General features: G+C 42.3%; 1 protein-coding gene across 1 annotated transcript in view; it reads left to right on the top strand.

The window, feature by feature from the left end:
* Window positions 1-741: 741 nt before the first annotated feature.
* The window catches only part of LOC310876607 (lysosomal alpha-glucosidase-like), a gene marked incomplete at its 5' end in the record, with an annotated part of 50,915 nt that continues 29,326 nt past the window's right edge, over window positions 742-22,330 (top strand). The window contains 11 exon segments of the mRNA XM_083790189.1: window positions 742-858; window positions 862-1,035; window positions 1,954-2,099; window positions 3,047-3,212; window positions 4,490-4,586; window positions 5,513-5,632; window positions 6,737-6,855; window positions 10,137-10,146; window positions 10,149-10,267; window positions 20,053-20,085; window positions 20,088-20,165. Of these exon segments, the coding sequence (XP_083646315.1) occupies window positions 742-858; window positions 862-1,035; window positions 1,954-2,099; window positions 3,047-3,212; window positions 4,490-4,586; window positions 5,513-5,632; window positions 6,737-6,855; window positions 10,137-10,146; window positions 10,149-10,267; window positions 20,053-20,085; window positions 20,088-20,165 (1,179 nt within the window).

The following is a 22,330-nucleotide window of genomic DNA, read 5'->3' on the forward strand; positions in this document are numbered from 1 at the left end:
ACAGAGTCAGACTACAGAGGCGACATGCATTTCTCGTTTGTCCTAGGAGGCTTGCCGTAGTGCCAGCCTGCTAACAAGCTAAGTCCACTTAGCTTGTTAGCAGGCTGGCACTACGCCAAAACGTGGATGTTTTGGTCATGCTTAACAGCATTAAATGGTCTTTATAAGTTCTGCTTTTGCGTCGACACGTAAATATACAAAGTGCAGTCTGATACAGTTGTAATAATTATCTTGTCTTCTGTGGGAATAGTGGAAAGATGACATAATGTTTGGGGGAGCTAATAATGACAGCCAACTTCAGCAGCAGTGTCTGATTGCACCTGTAACAGTAACATAGTTCCACGTTCCTAAACGTTACTCAAACTATTAAACACAGTTTATACATGCACAGTGCTCAGAATATTCACAGCATGGCTGTATTGTCTTCTTCGCCGGCCCCAGCTATGATCCTGCTCACTTTGACATTATTATTGACATGTTTTGTACATCAGATATTGTCCTGAACACGAGATCATCAGACAGATCAAGTCAACCAGTGCACAGCAAAACCCTGTGGTTGCATTTGTGAGACGTCTGATCCACTCAGCAAAACTACAGAGCAACGAGAGAGGGAGAGTCCCTCTGGGTAACATTGGCCCCGATCCTGAGTCCCACCACCACCAGCAGCACACACAGGACTCAGGGTGAACCCACACTCGTGATAGTCCCAGTGGAGACGATGATGATGATGACACCTGTGCTATGGCCCTGGAGGACAGGTTTGACTGTGCCAGGGACAGAGCCCTTAGCCAGGGGGAGTGTGAAGGGAGAGGCTGCTGTTTTGCTCCTCTGTCTGGTGGTGGAGGAGGAGGACCACCGTAGTGCTTCTATCCACAGGCGTACGCCGGTGGCTACGGCATGGGACCCCTCACCCCCACCGCGCGAGGCCAGGCTGCCGCCCTGACGCGCTCCGCCCACGCCTCCTACCTGCCCGGGGAGGTCGCCACCCTCCGTCTGGAGGTCATGGAGGAAAGCCACGGTCGCCTGCACCTCACCGTGAGTCTGTCTGTAGGGTCTGTCTGTCTGTAGGGTCTGTCTGTCTGTCTGTCTGTCTGTCTGTAGGGTCTGTCTGTAGGGTCTGGCTGTCTTATCTCTGCCTTATATTATTCTTACCTTACTTCAGAAAGAGATGGAGTAGCCTATACGCACCGGTATGTAATCTCTAAGTTTTACAAAATACCTCTATCGATATTGTTATCTGTCTGTGAGGATGATCTACATTTTCTTGTGACATGTTGTGACTGTGAGCTTGTAGATCGGTCACTTTTGCTATTTTTTTAAAACATTTTGGAAAGTATAAAAGAGTACTTAAGTTATTCAAAGCACGAAAAGACACCCCATTTTCCAAATCTGTTACTTTTCAGGAATCACATTTAAAAGTATCAAAAGTGCCAGAACTACAAGCTCAAAATGTGTCGCATTTTGAGCTCACAGATCTGCTCCTTTTGATACTTTTGCGGGACGCTGTAGTAATAATAATAATAATAATAGTGAATTGCATTTTTATAGCGCTTTTCCAAGTGCTTCACAATGTTTCATTCATTCATACATTGGGAGGTGAAGCGGCGAACAGTCGTCACCAGTGTCCTCATTTCCCACATTCATACACCAATGGTGGCGAGCTCTCACCGACCGACTCATTGGAGGCAATGTAGGGTTCAGTGTCTTGCCCAAGGACATGTGGACAGGAGGAGGAGCCGGGATTCGAACCTCCGACCCACGGATCATTGGACGACCTGCTCTACCTCCTGAGCCACAGTCACCCCCACAAAGTAGTATGATCAAGTAGGGTGTTAAGTTTGTTAAAACCAAACAAACTTGGACTCAAGTTTCTGACCGACAACAACTAAAATGACACAGAGGTGTTCCCAGCTGGAAAGGTATGACAAGTTACTGTGCTTTGTTCCCCTCCAGATAAAGGACCCTTCATCTCAGCGATACGAGGTTCCTCTCCCCCATGATGACATTTATACTGATGTCCAGAACCCCCTCTACACTGTTGAATTCCAACCTGAACCTTTTGGCTTCCTCGTGCGCCGTCAATCCAATGGACGGGTCATGTAAGTACTGTTTCCGTACAGTGTTGTTTTCGTCGACTAAAACGAAGACGAAAAATGTTCGTCGACTACCTTTTTCCACTGACAAAAAAACGAAATGGAAACTAAATAAAAACTAAGCTATGATGACTAAAACTAAGACTAAATATACTGAAAATGTTGTCAACACATTAAAAACTAGACTAAAATGTTAGGAAGGGACTAGTGGACAAGAGATCCAGTATGTCATTTTACAATTAGTTGCATGCTGAAAATAGCCGATATACAAGCTCACAACGCGACGCAAGCGACGACGGCATCAAGGCCCGCCAACATACATTTTGTTCGACTAAATCAACTGCAGATTTAGTCGACTAAAACTAGACTAACACTAAGACATTCCCGTTGACTAAAATGTAACTAAAGCTAAATGAAAACTATTCAAGAGACTATGAAACTAAAATACAAATTTGCTGCCAAAAACAACACTGGTTCCGTACAGTTCTTGTTCAGGTTATTGAGATTCACACATGACACATTTCTGCAGTGAGGCTTTAACCCATTCAGGTCGGGAACCCCTTTTGGTGTTTTTTAAGCATTATGTTATACTTTAGCTGTTGAAAAATAGCAGATCTACAAGCTCATAGCACGGCACCGAGTATAATTTTTGAAGGCGTGCAAATCTTTGAATATATATTCTTTCACAGCCAACGTTTTTAACTCGTATCTTTGCTTCTGGGGGGGGGGGGGGGGGGGGGTATATTTTAAGATGGGGGGGTCTGTGGCCAAATATATATCATTCTGTGTGTCCTTGGCATGAAATGGTGTGAACACAACTGATAAAGAAACATGGGTTTTTCAGAAAAAAACTGGTTGGATTTAGAAGACATCCTCAGTTAATGTATCTCTCCTGTTTGCCTGTTTGCTGCGTGTGTCTTTCCTGTTGCGTCTCGGACCGGCGGTCTCTATAGTGTGAACAGCACGGTGGCTCCGCTGCTGTTTGCTGACCAGTACCTGCAGCTGTCCACCGCTCTGGCCTCCTCGCTGGTGACCGGCCTGGGGGAGCACTACGCCCCTCTCACCCTGGACCTCAACTGGACCTCCCTCACGCTGTGGAACAGAGACGTGGCCCCTCACATGAGTCAACAGACCATGTACAACCCAGATTCGGCACAAACAAGGGACTAAATTATTTTCGCTCCTATGCCACCAAAATGTGGAACGCCCTATCAACAGTCATTAAGACATGTGAATCCCTTGACTCCTTCAAAACTGCTCTCAAAGGGCACCTACGGACGGCTGCAATTCGAAACTGGCCCCTGTCAAATCTGAATCACCCCCCCCCCCCCCTTTTCCCCTCACTGTATGTGTTTCTTTTCCCTTTTTGCTTCCTTTATGATGAATTCCTGTTCTGTTCTTTAACAGATATAGAAGTGTCTATTTGTACGTCTCTAAATGTTTTGATGAATTGAACAAAGTGGACCCTGTTGTAAACAAGTGTAATGCTTAATTGGGTCGTCCACTCACAGTTAACAGTCTTTGTATTGAGTTTGTGCTTGAAATGTACTGTAATTCTGCAAACTGTTAATTAATAAATATTTCAATCAATCAAAAAGTCACGATCTGTGGAACGGAGACGACAGCGCGTGAGTCTGTGGAGTTAGCGCCACAACAAATGCACATCTCTTAACCCATTCTGACCTGAGATCAGATTCATACGAGGTTTCCACTGGACACACACTGGTCTGATTAACCCATTCTGACCTGAGATCAGATTCTAGAAATGTCAGTCGTTCTTCGATTTTTTCTAAAATAGCAGACCTACAAGCTCATATCGTGCCACTCGGTGGCGCGCTATGAGCTTGTAGATCTGCTATCTTTCAATAGCTAAAGCACGACATGATGCTAACACCAAAATGGATTCCCGTTCAGAATGGGTTAACCCCTTTAGGCCTGACGTCGACATTTTAAAAATGTCTTCCTAAATCATTTTCCGACCCCCATCTGAAAATATGTTGTTCCAGGGACCCCCCTCCCTAGAAGCAAAGATTTGAGTTAAAAACGTCTGAACGAATATATATTCAAAGATTTGCACTACATTTCCACGATTCTTCAAAAAATAGCAGACCCTACAAGCTCGGTGCCGCGCTATGAGCGTGTAGATCTGCTATTTTTCAATAGCTAAAGTATAACAACACCAAACACCAAAATGGGTTCATGTCACATTTCAGCTCTCCATAGCCAGTGTCTCGTGTAAAAGAGATCTCAATGGGAACCTTTAGTGAAAAGCGAAGCAGTGTGAAATATAACAGCAATAATCGTATTGCTAAATGATCAGCATGAACCATTCCACGTTCTGATTTAAAAGAAAGGTACGGTATGGATAGTTGTTTATTTCATGTTATTGTCTGTAGAGCGATGCTAATCTGTACGGCTCCCATCCATTCTACCTGGTACAAGAAGAGGATGGGCTGGCCCATGGAGTCTTCCTGCTCAACAGCAATGCCATGGGTACGTTATTAATGTCATGGGTACCTGGATATCAGCTTATTAATGTCATGGGTATGTTATTAATGTCATGGGTACCTGGATAACAGCTTATTAATGCCATGGGTACGTTATTAATGTCATAGGTACCTGGATATCAGCTTATTAATGCCATGGGTACGTTATTAATGTCATAGGTACCTGGATATCAGCTTATTAATGCCATGGGTACGTTATTAATGCCATGGGTACCTGGATATCAGCTTATTAATATCATGGGTAAACCTGGACATCAGCTTATTAATGTCATCGGTACCTGGACATCACTTTATTAATGTCATGGGTACATTATTAATATCATGGGTAAACCTGGATATCAGCTTATTAATGTCATTGGTACATTAATAATGTCATGGGTACCTGGACATCACTTGATTAATGTCACGGGTACATTATTAATATCATGGGTAAACCTGGATATCAGTGTATTAATGTCATCGGTACCTGGACATCACTTTATTAATGTCACGGGTACTACTGGGATGTCACTTTATGCTTGGATATCTTTATTAATGTCATGAGTATTCTTCCTTCTCTGCCAGAGCTTCCCATTCCCATATTAGTGCTGTTAATTTGCCCCATAGTATGAGGATATGTCATTATTACTAGTGTAAATGTCTGACCTCTGTTCTGTATAGTAATCCTGCAGCCTGTAATGTACAACTGTGCTGTGTGTGTACAGAGGTGATCCTATAGGCTGCAATGTACTTATTAACTGTGCTGTGTGTGTGCAGAGGTGATCCTGTAGGCTGTAATGTACTTATTAACTGTGCTGTGTGTGTGCAGAGGTGATCCTGTAGGCTGTAATGTACTTATTAACTGTGCTGTGTGTGTACAGAGGTGATCCTGTAGGCTGTAATGTACTTATTAACTGTGCTGTGTGTGTACAGAGGTGATCCTGCAGCCTGCTCCTGCTCTCACCTGGGTGACCATCGGTGGAATCATGGACCTCTACGTCTTCTTGGGTCCTGACCCCCAGAGCGTCGTCCGACAGTACCTCCAGGTCATCGGTACGGTGGTCAAAACTACACACACTGACTGAACCTATCAGGGGCTCTGCCAGCCAAACCATGTTTTACTGAACCTATCAGGGCCTCTGCCAGCCAAACCATGTTTTACTGAACCTATCGGGGCTCTGCCAGCCAAACCATGTTTCTCAACCAGTGCACACTTCCCACTAAATCAAAAAACATCCTGGGTTCCATCCCTGCCCCATTTCACCCCGTCTCTCTTTCACTCAAGCTCTAGCTTTTTTTTTCTTTTTTTTTTCTTCCTTTTTAACAAAAGAGCTATTAGCTGCGAAAAGTCTCTTTTAAGGACAGATTCAGACTAGGGGTCTCGGGTCCACACCTACGTCCAGTTGCCAGTTTTTTTGTGGCTTTCGCCTTTATTTTATTATTTAAAGGACTGTTAGTGCACGTGTGTGTATTTAACCCATTTTGGGGGCGGGAACCCCTTTTGGTGTTAGCATTATTGTCAAGCCTGTACTTCTAGGCTAAACAGTAGGGCGACTGGGTTGAACTTTAGTTTGACGCGTGCAATGATTAATTCAATATCCAGTCGTTGAATCTCTTTTGGATTATGTCAATCCATTCATTGAGAACATCCATATCCGCAGCAGTAGTATATTCAAACTTTAAATAAACGGTGTAAACTTACAAACAAACAACAAACTGAACCATCGACCACGCACGTTCGGAAACTGTGTCGTCTTCCCCTATCGCACCTGAGTGCCGTCACAGTGACAGGTAATAAGGGTTTCCATGACAACCACCCACCATTCTGCCATGACGTCATGATATAAGAAGGGCACATGACATCATACTCGTCATTAATTCGTTAAAACAAAATAAACAAAAAAGCATTTTGGCTCCAACATTTATGTTATGCTTTAGCTATTGAAAAATAGCAGATCTACAAGCTCGTAGCGCGCCACTCGTGCTTGTGGGTCTGCTATTTTTGGAGAAATCGAAGAACGACTGACATAGAAACATAGCTTTTTTCAGAAAACTGTCATTTTCAAACAGACATTTTTTTTAGAATCTGATCTCAGGTCAAAATGGTTTCGAAAATATATATTGAAATGAGGGCCTGGCCTTTGTCGTTCTTCACAGGCTATGCCATGATGCCTCCATATTGGTCTCTGGGCTTCCACCTCTGTCGCTGGGGCTACCGGACCACCAACGCCACGCGGGAGGTGGCACGGCGCATGCACCATGCCAACATGCCTCTGGTAAGGAGGTGGCACAGTGCATGCACCACGCCAACATGCCTCTGGTAAGGAGGTGGCACAGCACATGCACCACGCCAACATGCCTCTGGTAAGGAGGTGGCACAGTGCATGCACCATGCCAACCTGCCTCTGGTAAGGAGGTGGCACAGTGCATGCACCATGCCAACATGCCCCTGGTAAGGAGGTGGCACAGTGCATGCACCACGCCAACATGCCTCTGGTAAGGAGGTGGCACAGCGCATGCACCACGCCAACATGCCCCTGGTAAGGAGGTGGCACAGCGCATGCACCATGCCAACATGCCTCTGGTAAGGAGGTGGCACAGCGCATGCACCATGCCAACATGCCTCTGGTAAGGAGGTGGCACAGCGCATGCACCACGCCAACATGCCTCTGGTAAGGAGGTGGCACAGCGCATGCACCATGCCAACATGCCTCTGGTAAGGAGGTGGCACAGTGCATGCACCACGCCAACATGCCCCTGGTAAGGAGGTGGCACAGCGCATGCACCACGCCAACATGCCCCTGGTAAGGAGGTGGCACAGTGCATGCACCATGCCAACATGCCCCTGGTAAGGAGGTGGCACAGCGCATGCACCATGCCAACATGCCTCTGGTAAGGAGGTGGCTCAGTGCATGCACCACGCCAACATGCCTCTGGTAAGGAGGTGGCACAGCGCATGCACCATGCCAACATGCCTCTGGTAAGGAGGTGGCACAGTGCATGCACCATGCCAACATGCCTCTGGTAAGGATGTGGCACAGTGCATGCACCACGCCAACCTGCCTCTGGTAAGGAGGTGGCACAGCGCATGCACCATGCCAACATGCCTCTGGTAAGGAGGTGGCACAGCGCATGCACCATGCCAACATGCCTCTGGTAAGGAGGTGGCACAGTGCATGCACCACGCCAACCTGCCTCTGGTAAGGAGGTGGCACAGTGCATGCACCATGCCAACATGCCTCTGGTAAGGAGGTGGCTCAGTGCATGCACCATGCCAACATGCCTCTGGTAAGGAGGTGGCACAGTGCATGCACCACGCCAACATGCCTCTGGTAAGGAGGTGGCTCAGTGCATGCACCATGCCAACATGCCTCTGGTAAGGAGGTGGCACAGCGCATGCACCATGCCAACATGCCTCTAATAAGGAGGTGGCACAGCGCATGCACCATGCCAACATGCCTCTGGTAAGGAGGTGGCACAGTGCATGCACCATGCCAACATGCCTCTGGTAAGGAGGTGGCACAGTGCATGCACCACGCCAACATGCCTCTGGTAAGGAGGTGGCACAGCGCATGCACCATGCCAACATGCCTCTGGTAAGGAGGTGGCACAGCGCATGCACCATGCCAACATGCCTCTGGTAAGGAGGTGGCACAGCGCATGCACCACGCCAACATGCCTCTAATAAGGAGGTGGCACAGCACATGCACCACGCCAACCTGCCCCTGGTAAGGAGGTGGCACAGTGCATGCACCATGCCAACATGCCCCTGGTAAGGAGGTGGCACGGTGCATGCACCACGCCAACATGCCCCTGGTAAGGAGGTGGCACAGTGCATGCACCATGCCAACATGCCCCTGGTAAGGAGGTGGCACAGCGCATGCACCATGCCAACATGCCTCTGGTAAGGAGGTGGCACAGCGCATGCACCATGCCAACATGCCCCTGGTAAGGAGGTGGCACAGTGCATGCACCATGCCAACATACCTCTGGTAAGGAGGTGGCTCAGTGCATGCACCATGCCAACATGCCTCTGGTAAGGATGTGGCACAGCGCATGCACCATGCCAACATGCCCCTGGTAAGGAGGTGGCACAGCGCATGCACCATGCCAACATGCCCCTGGTAAGGAGGTGGCTCAGTGCATGCACCATGCCAACATGCCCCTGGTAAGGAGGTGGCTCAGTGCATGCACCATGCCAACATGCCTCTGGTAAGGAGGTGGCACAGTGCATGCACCATGCCAACATGCCCCTGGTAAGGAGGTGGCACAGTGCATGCACCACGCCAACATGCCTCTGGTAAGGAGGTGGCTCAATGCATGCACCATGCCAACATGCCTCTGGTAAGGAGGTGGCACAGCGCATGCACCATGCCAACATGCCCCTGGTAAGGAGGTGGCACAGCGCATGCACCACGCCAACATGCCCCTGGTAAGGAGGTGGCACAGCGCATGCACCACGCCAACATGCCCCTGGTAAGGAGGTGGCACAGTGCATGCACCACGCCAACCTGCCTCTGGTAAGGAGCTGGCACAGTGCATGCACCACGCCAACCTGCCTCTGGTAAGGAGGTGGCACAGTGCATGCACCACGCCAACATGCCCCTGGTAAGGAGGTGGCACAGTGCATGCACCACGCCAACATGCCTCTGGTAAGGAGGTGGCACGGCGCATGCACCACGCCAACATGCCTCTGGTAAACATCATAGTATAAGCTATAAAATACATTGTTTACATGTGATGAACTCTTACAGTTCACAGCACACTGGTGTGTGCTTGTGAGACAAGTCCGGGTGTGCCTTGACAACAACCACACATTATTAATATTGCAAATATACCTGTATAACATCTAGATACAAAGGTTTTTATAAACTATTATTTAATTCAGTCAGTGCTTTGTGCACACTGATTTCACTTTAACTTCTATACCCTGAACATATACTGATCTGTTAACCGCTCTCAATCCGGCGGCCCTATATTTTAGGCATACTGTATGCTGTAGTTTAATCGTTTAATTCCCTTCAAGATTGTTTTCAAACGATGTCAAGCTCACAAGTTCACGATGCATTGCGACACGTGAGCTTGTAGCTTGGCTATTCGCTAGGAATACAGGCGTGCTCTGTAATACTGGCACAAGGTTGGCTCTGCCACTTTGAGAGGTTTTTATGAGCAGCCACTTCATTCTGAAATGCTGCTGTTGTGTTGTGATGCATTGGACGTATTATTACCATGTGTTGTTCTTGCTTACTGTAAATCGCTCTGGATTAACCCATTCTGAACGGGAACCCATTTTGGTGTTAGCATCATGTTATGGTTTAGCTATTGAAAAATAGCAGACCTACAAGCTCGTAGCGCGCCACTCGGTGGGCTTGTGGGTCTGCTATTTTTGAAAAATCGAAGAACGACTGACATTTTTAGAATCTGATCTCAGGTCAGAATGGGTTAATCCGACCAGTGTGTGTCCAGTGGAAACCTCGTATGAAACTGATCTCAGGTCAGAATGGGTATAACGTCTTGCTAAATGCCTAAACTGTGTTGTGTCGTGTTGCGTCATCAGGACGTCCAGTGGACGACCTGGACTACGCGGATAAACGCAGGGTGTTCACCTTTGACCCCCGGTGGTTTGGGGACCTCCCAGACATGGTGCAGGAGCTCCACCAGAGGGGCATGAAGTACGTCCTGATCCTGGTGAGATATACCTTGACCTTGACCTCGTAAGTCATAATAGAGTGTCGCAGTCCCTCCCCCCTTTCAGAACGACGAGTAGCCCAGGAAATGAATCGCAGTGCATTTTTTCCCATAGGCATTTCTTAAATTATTTATTTAAAGACCTTTTTAAGCGTCGTACGAAGCCGACTCTTGTCGTAACAAATCATGACGACACACACAATATTTTGGACCAGACAAATAATTACAAAGAAGAAAAACAACAAAAAAAGTGTTGTAACCTGCCGTTTTTTTCTACTTTCTAATTATTTGTTTGGCCCGAAGAATTGTGTCATGATTTGTCACGACGAAGAGTTGGCTTCGTACGACGCTTAAAAGGTCTTTAAATAAAAAATAAATAAAAATGCCTATGGGGAAAAATGCATTGGGATTCATTTCCTGGGCCACTCGTTGTTCTGAAAGTGGGAGGGACTGTGACCCTCTATAACCCTAGCCTCGGTATACCCAGGCTTTGTTCTGAAAGGGGGAGGCACTGTGACGCTCTATAACCCTAGCCTCTGTACCCAGGCTTTCATTTTCGTCTGCGCAAAAAAAACGCCCTGGAGGAACGTCATTGGCCCGCTCTGGGGCTAGAAGTGGGAGTCAACCCTTCTGGGTGGGCGTCGCTCTTTTGGGCGTCTCCCTACGTTACGATGCCGATGAAACATCTTGTGACGTCTTCATGGACCTGTTGAAACGAATGCTTCATCTGGATCCAGAGGAGAGGATAACACCTGACCAGGTGTTGGACCATCCCTTCATCACCATGTCTCACCTATGACCGTCTCAAGGTGTTTGTGGGGTCAACAATTACAAATGTTGGATTTGGTGTACAGTACATGTTTGACGAGGCCAACACTGATCCAGACAGGACACTATGCTACCTAAAACACTTCAACTGAAACTGAGATCATGTGTGACCCATGGTGTGTACCATTTGTGATCACTGTACTCTTAGTAGTTATACTGTATATTCTTTAAGAACACATGCAATATAACTGACTGTTACTAAATGACTATATACTATACACACTGCTGCTGCAGTGCTGCTAAGAGATGCTATCCGAGATGCTACCCTACAGATTCAGTCAATTAATTAATTAATTAACATGCATATCCACTACTGCCTGCGCTGCCCGCTGACACACAAGACACATGTAGAACTGCCGCACTCACTGGGCACAGCCTTTCCAACTTCAGTCTCTGCTAAACTAACTGCAATTTTCCCGAAAAAGAATTTGCCTATATCTACAAGCTCCATTAGCAGGCAGCAGCATATTTTGTCTAAATTGTCTTTGTGGCCAACAAATGTACTAGCTACATTTGCAAACAGTGCTGTTGACCATGTTGTTACATGGTCCATATAACGTGTGCACCAACAGACAATGCCAATATGCTATATTAATATTAGAACGTTTTAAAAACAGATTAATTATTGACGACAATGCAACCTGTGGTGGGTGCAACGTCACTGAAAACTTTCATAATAGCAATTAAATTAATTTACTCACGATCGCTGGAGGATGTAAGAACACACTTTTGTTGCATTAGAGCAGGGTAAATATGAAGTTTTGCGCCAAGGTCTTGTTTATATTCCTCTTACATAGGCTGCATGTTATTGTCGCAACCATGACGTGAGGATAATGACATATCCTGATTTATGCTGACTTATCCTGATAATTAATTAATAATACACGTTTCTGCATACAGGCCTACACATTACACAATGGGATTTCACTGTAAATATAGATAATAAATAAAATTAGAACAATAGAACACAATGAGACTTTGACAATATAGTAAGAAGATAATTACTACTGGGGAGAAACCATGGACTTGTACTTTTGTTGAAATGTAGGCCATTGTACCCATTCTACAAACTGTGAATACAGATGTCAATCAATCAGTCATACCACAATATAGGAAAAAAACGACAAAACAAACAAACCTAGCCTATATATTACCTTTCTACAATGTTTATATGTTAGCTTTCTTAGTACATAATACAGTAAAATGTACACAAATTATTTGCACATTAAGTTTCCCTGGGTCTCTGTCAGCAAGGATTGTGAAAGACCCACATAATATTTGTTTTAAATTGTTTAAACTTATTCTCAGTATCATCCACACGGTTCTTGGCAAACTCTGAGCCACTAGTTGAGATAACCCCAATATAAACTTGTCACAGTCAAAGACTATTGTGCAAGATGTAACTTTGCAGTGAGACAAACAGTGACATTGATGAAAAAGAAAAGCTTGTAGTGGTTAATGTGTTTTGTAAAAAAAAATCTAAAATATACACTTAAGTATAACTAGTAACTAAAGCATGCTGCTTTGTCGTTGGTAAGTTATTTAAACCCCCAAACACAACACAACAACGATGGCTGTTGTGTTTGACTCTGAACTCGTTTTGAGACCTGGGTAAAAGACAAGATGTCTGGTTACCATTTCAACTGAGAGAGATAAATTAGCATATGTTTTTGGAAATAGGCCTAATGTATTTTATAGTGATATATGTGGTAAGCACATGTGAGCAATTTCTTAAATTAAAACCTGTGGACGAAATATTGTCATAAATTCTTAAATTGTAGAGCCCATGGGCCTTCTTCTCTTCATAGTACTGGTCAGTTATATTATTGACACATTTCACATTATGAAAGGATAACACTTATGTTACTGAAATGGGTATGGAGACGTGGGAAGATCTGTTACTGAACAAACAATATACTAGAGCTATTTTAACAAAACATAAACCATGTTACAAGTTACAGCCCCTTTAACATTTCACAAAGGATAATAATAATAAGTTCTGTGTGATAGACCTATTTCTGTTGAAACTCAGAGTCAAAGAGGTGTAAAATGGTCTCAGTGCATCCATAATGTGATCATTAACAGATGATCTGTCCAATGACAGACAACCAGTGACCATTAACACGTTTAATCTCTGCATTTGAATGCATTGTCTGTGTGACTCATCATTTAGCCTGTTTACTTTAAACCTGGGGGAAGAATGTGGGTTTGTTCATTGTTTAGCATTTGGAAAATAAATAAATAATAATAATATTCAGTTGTGATTTTATATCTGTTGGTCTGATTTGTGCAAAGCATGATTACCTTGTTGGAACTATGATAATCATGTTTTCTATATTCTATGCTTTGACTCTGACAGTGTCGGTTCTTTTAGATTCATGCTCACTCCTGCTTTGACTTTACTCACATTCACATAGTCTATAGGATGTACTTATGTCCAGACATCAATGTGTAGCAGGGGGGGCTTTTGAGGGAATAATAATACAATATACTAATGCCTACTATACTACGTAGTAATAATAATAAAATTAATAATGCCTACTATACTACGCCACATTTTTCCTCTTTAACAATAGAAAGCACAGGTTTGTGTGACCACGGTTGAGCATGTAAATAAGACATTTTGAGTATACTGATACATTTATACTGACTAATTCACAAGGCAGCCAGTATGATGATACATTTATACTTACTAATTCACCAGGCAGCCAGTATGCTGATACATTTATACTTACTAATTCACCAGGCAGCCAGTATACTGATACATTTATACTGACTAATTCACAAGGCAGCCAGTATGATGATACATTTATACTTACTAATTCACCAGGCAGCCAGTATGCTGATACATTTATACTTACTAATTCACCAGGCAGCCAGTATACTGATACATTTATACTGACTAATTCACCAGGCAGCCAGTATATGCTGATACATTTATACTTACTAATTCACCAGGCAGCCAGTATACTGATACATTTATACTTACTAATTCACCAGGCAGCCAGTATGCTGATACATTTATACTGACTAATTCACCAGGCAGCCAGTATGCTGATACATTTATACTTACTAATTCACCAGGCAGCCAGTATGCTGATACATTTATTCTTACTAATTCACCAGGCAGCCAGTATACTGATACATTTATACTGATTAATTCACCAGGCAGCCAGTATGCTGATACATTTATTCTTACTAATTCACCAGGCAGCCAGTATGCTGATACATTTATACTTACTAATTCACCAGGCAGCCAGTATGCTGATACATTTATACTTACTAATTCACCAGGCAGCCAGTATGCTGATACATTTATACTTACTAATTCACAAGGCAGCCAGTATGCTGATACATTTATTCTTAATTCACCAGGCAGCCAGTATGCTGATACATTTATACTTACTAATTCACCAGGCAGCCAGTATATACCGATACATTTATACTTACTAATTTACCAGGCAGCCAGTAAACTGATACATTTATACTTACTAATTCACCAGGCAGCCAGTATACTGATACATTTATACTTACTAATTCACCAGGCAGCCAGTATACTGATACATTTATACTTACTAATTCACCAGGAAGCCAGTATGCTGATACATTTATACTTACTAATTCACCAGACAGCCAGTATACCGATACATTTATACTTACTAATTCACCAAGCAGCCAGTATACTGATACATTTATACTTACTAATTCACCAGGCAGCCAGTATGCTGATACATTTATACTTACTAATTCACCAGGCAGCCACTATACCGATACATTTATACTTACTAATTCACCAGGCAGCCAGTATACTGATACATTTATACTTACTAATTCACCAGGCAGCCAGTATGCTGATACATTTATACTTACTAATTCACCAGGCAGCCAGTATGCTGATACATTTATACTTACTAATTCACCAAGCAGCCAGTATACTGATACATTTATACTTACTAATTCACCAGGCAGCCAGTATGCCGATACATTTATACTTACTAATTCACCAGGCAGCCAGTATGCTGATACATTTATACTTACTAATTCACCAGGCAGCCAGTATACCGATACATTTATACTTACTAATTCACCAGGCAGCCAGTATACTGATACATTTATACTTACTAATTCACCAGGCAGCCAGTATGCTGATACATTTATACTTACTAATTCACCAGGCAGCCAGTATGCTGATACATTTATACTTACTAATTCACCAAGCAGCCAGTATACTGATACATTTATACTTACTAATTCACCAGGCAGCCAGTAAACTGATACATTTAGGAAAGCCATGCCTTCAAACTCTTGTCCTCAGACACACCAACCTTACAGCAAGCTAGGGGATCCCCTGAATGAATGTATCCCAGCCCTTTTAAAACCTGTCTGCCAATAAACCCCATCCTTAATTTGAAACAAGGAGCACCTGGCTGATGCTGCAATAGCAACAGGTCTACCTGGAAATAGTATATTAGCTTCATATTTAATTAATCAAAACTAACTCAATGCCTACTATACTACTAAACTACGCCACATTTTATCCTCTTTAACAATAGAAAGCACAGGTTCATGTGACCAACTCTTGTCCTCAGATACACCAACCTTACAGCAAGCTAGGGGATCCCCTGAATGAATGTAGCCCAGCCCTTTTAAAACCTGTTGCTATGCTGCAATAGCAACAGGTCTACCTGGAAATAGTTTTGATTAATTAAATATGAAGCTTACAAAGCAATATCGCAGTAATACCAGTTTAATTCTAGAATGTTGCATAGAGTCAGTGAGGGGTGGAGCACATGCAGCTGTTTGTTACGTTGTAATTGGTGGCTGATTATTCTATTGTTCTCCTCTTTGGCCAATCAGTTAGTGGTTCCACCTCAGGCTCTCTAGTATAAGAACAGTGTGTAGTTGTCAGTTCTCCACAACTCCTCCAGGATATCAATAATTTCTGATCACATCTGACTGTGGACTCCAGACTTCAGCTGAAGATGAACTCTCTCGACCACAGCACAAACAATTCTGCTCAACAGGGAGGACCCAATGATCAACACATCTGTAAGTTACTTACTGTGTTTCTAGTCATGTTTATTTGTTTTGTTTTAATATTCGTCTAAAAATAAGGCATCAGGTTTTTTGCTATATTAATTCCAGTAATAGTGTCCTCTTGTCTAAAACACATTTGTTTCAAATGCAGTGTTGCATCATCAGTCTGGTTTTCCTGTTCTACCAGAGGTGAATGAACAAAGAAGCTTGGCTAAGCAAAAACACCACTGCTGTGATCAGTGTGGTAAACGCTTCTCTACAATGTCCACACTTACCAGACACCAGATAATTCATACTGGAGAGAAACCCTATGGATGTGATCAGTGTGGACAACACTTCTCTGACAAGTCCAAACTGAAAATCCACCAGAGAGTACATACTGGAGAGAAACCATATGGATGTGATCAGTGTGGACAACACTTCTCTCTAATGGCACACCTTAAAACACACCAGAGAATTCATACTGGAGAGAAACCCTATGGATGTGATCAGTGTGGGAAACACTTCTCTATAATGTCAAACCTTAAAATACACCAGAGAATTCACACTGGAGATAAACCATATGGATGTGTTCAGTGTGGACAACACTTCTCTAGAATGGACAGCCTTAAAACACACCAAATAATTCACACTGGAGAGAAACCATATGGATGTGTTCAGTGTGGACAACAATTCTCTGACAAGTCCACCCTGAAAAGACACGAGAGAATACACACTGGAGAGAAACCATATGGATGTGTTCAGTGTGGACAACACTTCTCTATAATGGCAAACCTTAAAAGCCACCAGAAAATTCACACTGGAGAGAAACCCTATGGATGTGATCAGTGTGGGAAACAGTTCTCTCAAATGTCCAACCTTAAAAGCCACCAGAAAATTCACACTGGAGAGAAACCCTATGGATGTGATCAGTGTGGACAACACTACTCTATAATGGCAAACCTTAAAAGACACGAGAGAATTCACACTGGAGAGAAACCCTATGGATGTGATCAGTGTGGACAACACTTCTCTATAATGGCACACCTTAAAACACACCAGAGAATTCACACTGGAGAGAAACCCTATGGATGTGATCACTGTGGAAAACATTTCTCTAGAATAGACAACCTTAAAACCCACCAGCGAGTTCACACTGGAGAGAAACCCAAATAATTGTGATGTGTGTAGAAAAGCTTTTTAGTAATTAAAATAATTTAGACTTTCACAAGGTTGTACACATGGATTTAAACTATTGACTCTAGTGTTCGAATTTTACTAATTTGAGCCACTGAAAATGTCCTGACCGCACACATATGAATTCACATCCTCCGTATGTTTTAACAATTGTTTAAGGCTAAACTGTTTAAACGCATTACATTTATGCTGATACTAGATTAATTTGGATGGCGATTAAACAAATGTTTCCATGTATAGATGAATTTCAAGTAAACGTAACATACAATTTGAACAGAATGTTATTTGTAGTACTACTCCTCATTCACTGAGTCAATAGTTTCCAGATAAATGACTAGGAAAGAACAGTATAGGTGTAGCCAGTTAGACCAAATGTAGGCTACTGTCTTCTGACATTTTACAGATTCCCCAGATTAGTTGTAGTTTAAATTTAGACGATTTTTATCATGTCATTAAATGTTCGGATGAATTGTTTATTTTTCAGGTTTTTTGTATTGACCTGTACTTTTGTTGAACTGTACCCATTCTACAAACTGAATAAAATGTTGAATCAATCGTTTGTTTGTGCTTCATAAAAATATAGAATGCAATTATTGTTTGTTACTCAACACAACTGTTTGGTAAACAGAAATAAATGTACTTGTGGGTTACAAATTCCATCCTAAAAGGAGAGAACCCTGCAAAGATTTATCAGCTTGTGTTTTAGTTCAATGTCTTCCAGTTTCACTTACAGTTTCACTTATATTCTGTATGTATCCTATATGAGTTCTATGCCTGGAGACATGGGAAGACCTCTGTTACGGAAACAAACAATATGATTATGATCTATATGATTACTAGAGCTATTTTAACAACACATATCCCTTACAACACCTTTAATGTTTCACAAAGGGTAATATTGAGTTCTGTGTGATAGACCCATTTCTGTAGCTCTGCTGAAACTCATCAGAGTCAAAGAGGTGTAAAATGGTCTCAGTTCATCCATATCATGTGATCATTAACAGGTGCCCAATGACAGACAACCAGTGACCATTAACACGTTTAATCTCTGCATTTGAATGCATTGTCTATAGTGAATGAAGCATCAGTCATCATCATTAACCCTGTTTACATTTTAACCGGTGGGAAGAATGTGGGGTTACTTTGTTCATTATTTAGCATTTGAATAAACATTGAAACAAAGTGCAGTCATGACAACCCTATTGGAACTAATTCCACACACCTGAGTGCTCCTCATTCCCTCAGAGCAACACAAACTGAACAATGACTTAAAGATGTCCAGGTTTACACAAATACAGTTGTTGCTGTTATTGTAGGACAATTTCCAAACGATAAACTAAACCACATATAAAAAACACAGAATAAGTCAATAGTTTAATATAAAGTAATATCAAGTTCCTTAATTATTTCTATCTTGTCAAAAAAGGTTTGTCAAAGTATGTACTGTATATTCTATATTAAAATAGGGGTTTATTTATTTATTCATTATTTAGCATTTGGAGAGGGGGGGGGGGCACTAGACAGATCAGTGAGATCCAATCAGGGCGTGCCGCGACCCGCCCGATCTAGAACACGTTAGCTCAGGCTATCATCATAACCCTAACCGTCTGTAACATAATAACCCATTCTGACCTGAGATCAGATTCTAAAAATGTCTTCTACATCCTGACAGTTTTCATTCTGACCTGAGATCAGATTCTAAAAAATGTCTTCTAAATCCTGACAGTTTGCTGAAAAAGCTATGTTTCTATGTCAGTCGTTCTTTGATTTTTAAAAAATAGCAGACCTACAAGCTCGTAGCGCGCCACTCGGTGGCGTGCTATGAGCTTGTAGATCTACTATTTTTCAATAGCTAAAGCATGACATAATGCTAACACCAAAAGGGGTTCCCGCCTAAAATGGGTTAAAGTACGTTCTAATCCCACTAAGACGTCTTCAAAAGGGACAACAAAGAACATAATAAACTCCTTTAATTTTAATAAATAATAATAATAATTATTATTATAACAATAGCAACAACAGCAACAATGATAATAGATCAAACTTGTAGAGCGCTTTTCTAGGCACTCAACGATGCTTTACAAAACAACGTGAATAACTTTATTAAAACAAGGGGCTACAAAAGAAGCATAAAATCTGTTCAAAATAGAAAGAAAGCAGAAGCTGTAATAAAAGCAATAAAATCCAATAAAAACCTCATTATCGATGATTAGTGCAGTTAGTTCTGCTGGAACAAGAGGAAAGCTGACTGAAACTCAGTCAGTAACCATATTTGTCCAGGAGATGGCAGCCTTGCACCTTGAATCAAACGTCACACACTTGTTTTCTTACAGATACTTTTTCAATTAATCAACGAATAGAGAAACACAAAACAAAATGTATAATGGTTTTCTTTAAACATCAGTGACTCAATGTAAAGTTTGACCAAAACAAAATCAATTAGTATATATACTAATGTACTAATTAATGAATTAGCATATTATAGTATGAACAACCACTTTGTCGTGCAACAATATCTATCACACAAACAAAATAGCAAAAATAGCCGCTCTACAAGCTTCTAAAACACACACACACACACACACACACACACACACACACACACACACACACACACACACACACACACACACACACACACACACACAGGTATGTATATAAATAAATAGCTGTGTATGTCTATGAAAACCTTTTCATAATGCATTGAATAAAGGTATTAGTTTGATGAACACGGTGTGTTCCAGGACCCTGGGATCAGCAGCAGCAGCCCTCCAGGTATACCTTCCCTCCCTTTGATGATGGTCTGAAGAGAGACGTCTTCATCAAGAACCTCACGGGGGACACGCTCATTGGCAAGGTGTGTGTGTACTGTGAGTACGTGCGTGCGTGCGCTCACGCCTATTCGAGTTCCTTACCGATTCCTATGGGGAGCTCCAAATGGACTCTTACATCTACTCTGTAACTCTGAGTGTACAAATGGAACCAAACGGGTCCATTTGGTCCCATTTCTTCCACACTCTCAGATGGTTCTTATGGTGGTTCATTAAAGCGCAAATAACATGCATTTTAAAACTGCTTTTAATATTTAATAATCATATTGTCTATGTCCCTCAAAGTTATTTCTAATGGTTTGAGCCTCAATCACTACTCTGATATAACCAGTCCTTGTCAATTCATTCTGGACTTTGAAAGCAGTTTTAGATGCAGTACCACAATGTCCTGAGGTTGCGGGGGTGCTGATATGCAGATTATTTAATATTTGAGTCATTATAATACTGATGCTAGATAAAACCAGGCTTGTTTCCATTCCATGCCAGCTTGGAAAATCAACAATGGTGGACATTGTAAACAAAGTGGAAATGCAAATTTGCAACTGAAGACTGAAGAAAAGGAGGAATTATACAAAGTAGGATGACATTGATGACATCACGATGAGGCCAAAATCAGTCGAGCTGTTTCTGAGAGCAATTTCCAATAAAACACCCATATGACATGAAGGCCTGATTGTTCAAAATTGGTTATTTGTGGGGATAGAAAACACACATGGGAGCCCCAAAAACACAAAAGAAATTGAAAAAGTTGAATTTTATATTATAGGTCCTTTAAATGAAAAAGTTTGACAACCACCACCGCCGGTATAGCAGATGTGAAGTTCACATAACCACCTCTGACAGTGTCTTTAACCCATTTTAGACCTGAGGACGATTCTACAAATGTGTTCTACATCCTGACAGTTTTCACAAAAGCCTATGTTTCTATGTCAGTCGTTCTCAAACGCATCTGAAAATATGTAGTTCCAGGGACCCCCCCCCCCCCCCAGAATCAAAGATTTGAGTTCAAAGCGTTAGCTCTGAAATAATTTAGGCTATATTCAAGTATTTGCGCCACATTTTCACGATTCTTCAATAGCAGATCTACAAGCTCGTAGTGCGCCACTCACGCTATGAGCTTGTAGATCTGCTATTTTTCAATTATTCCAGAAACGGTTCCAAATGTGATGGAACCCATTCCGTTCCTCCATGTTGGATCCAGTTCCTCCCGATTCCCCCATGTCCAGATCCCAAACCTAGTGTGCATACATCATGTGCATTCATGTTAAAAAGCTACAATCTGGGACAAGTTGTAATGAATAGAACTTAATTTGATCAATCTGTAGGATTGAGTAAGTGGTGTATGAATTAATGAAATATGTATTTTCGTGTCATGCCACTTTGGCCCATCCCATATGGGATTACATGACACATTTAACAAAGTACGTTGAAACAGTCCTTCCTGTTCAAATTCCAACATGCATTATTGAATACTATGAATACATACAGTATTTGAACAAAAATGAAAACAAATAAACGTGGCCATTTTACATGTAAATGGCCCTCCTCCTCATTGACCAGACCTTTTCAAGGAATGAGGCAAATGAAAAGGTGTACTTTTGAAACAGGCGCTTCAGTCTCTCGAAGTCCTCCAACCATATAAATTCATGATCTTATTAAAAAGTCTCTCCCTAATTGAGTTGTAGAATGGACAATAAAAAAGCAAAATGCATTTCATTTTCAATTTCAATTTCCTTTAGATCACACAGACTACATAATCTATCCTCCTCAACCCAACCGTGCCTACATATCTACCTGTCTCAATATGCAGACCAAGTATGCCAGCTCTAATTTAGGCACATAAGGATCGTTTATTTTTTGACAGATTATACAGTACATAGTTTTCCGTGTCATAGACACGTTTTATCTCACAGTATGTGAGGAGCTTTGGTTTACACCATATGTCCAGTGCCCATCTATCCTTTACATTTTGAAAAGTGTTCAGCAACAGGGGTCTCCCACCTCTCTGTCTTCCCCCTCTCCGTCTCTGCCATAATATCTTGCTACTTTCTCTCATTGTCATTATTTCTTCTGCTAATAAGCAACAAATCATAATCCACAGAGGTTTGTTTCTCCGCAATTATTTTGTTCGTGTGTGTTTTGGAAATAATCATCGGTTGGATCGGGCTGAAACCGTGCCCAAATATGGGGT

Source organism: Protomyctophum parallelum (assembly GCF_964188405.1).
Source record: "Protomyctophum parallelum genome assembly, chromosome: 19".
Taxonomy (NCBI): domain Eukaryota; kingdom Metazoa; phylum Chordata; class Actinopteri; order Myctophiformes; family Myctophidae; genus Protomyctophum; species Protomyctophum parallelum.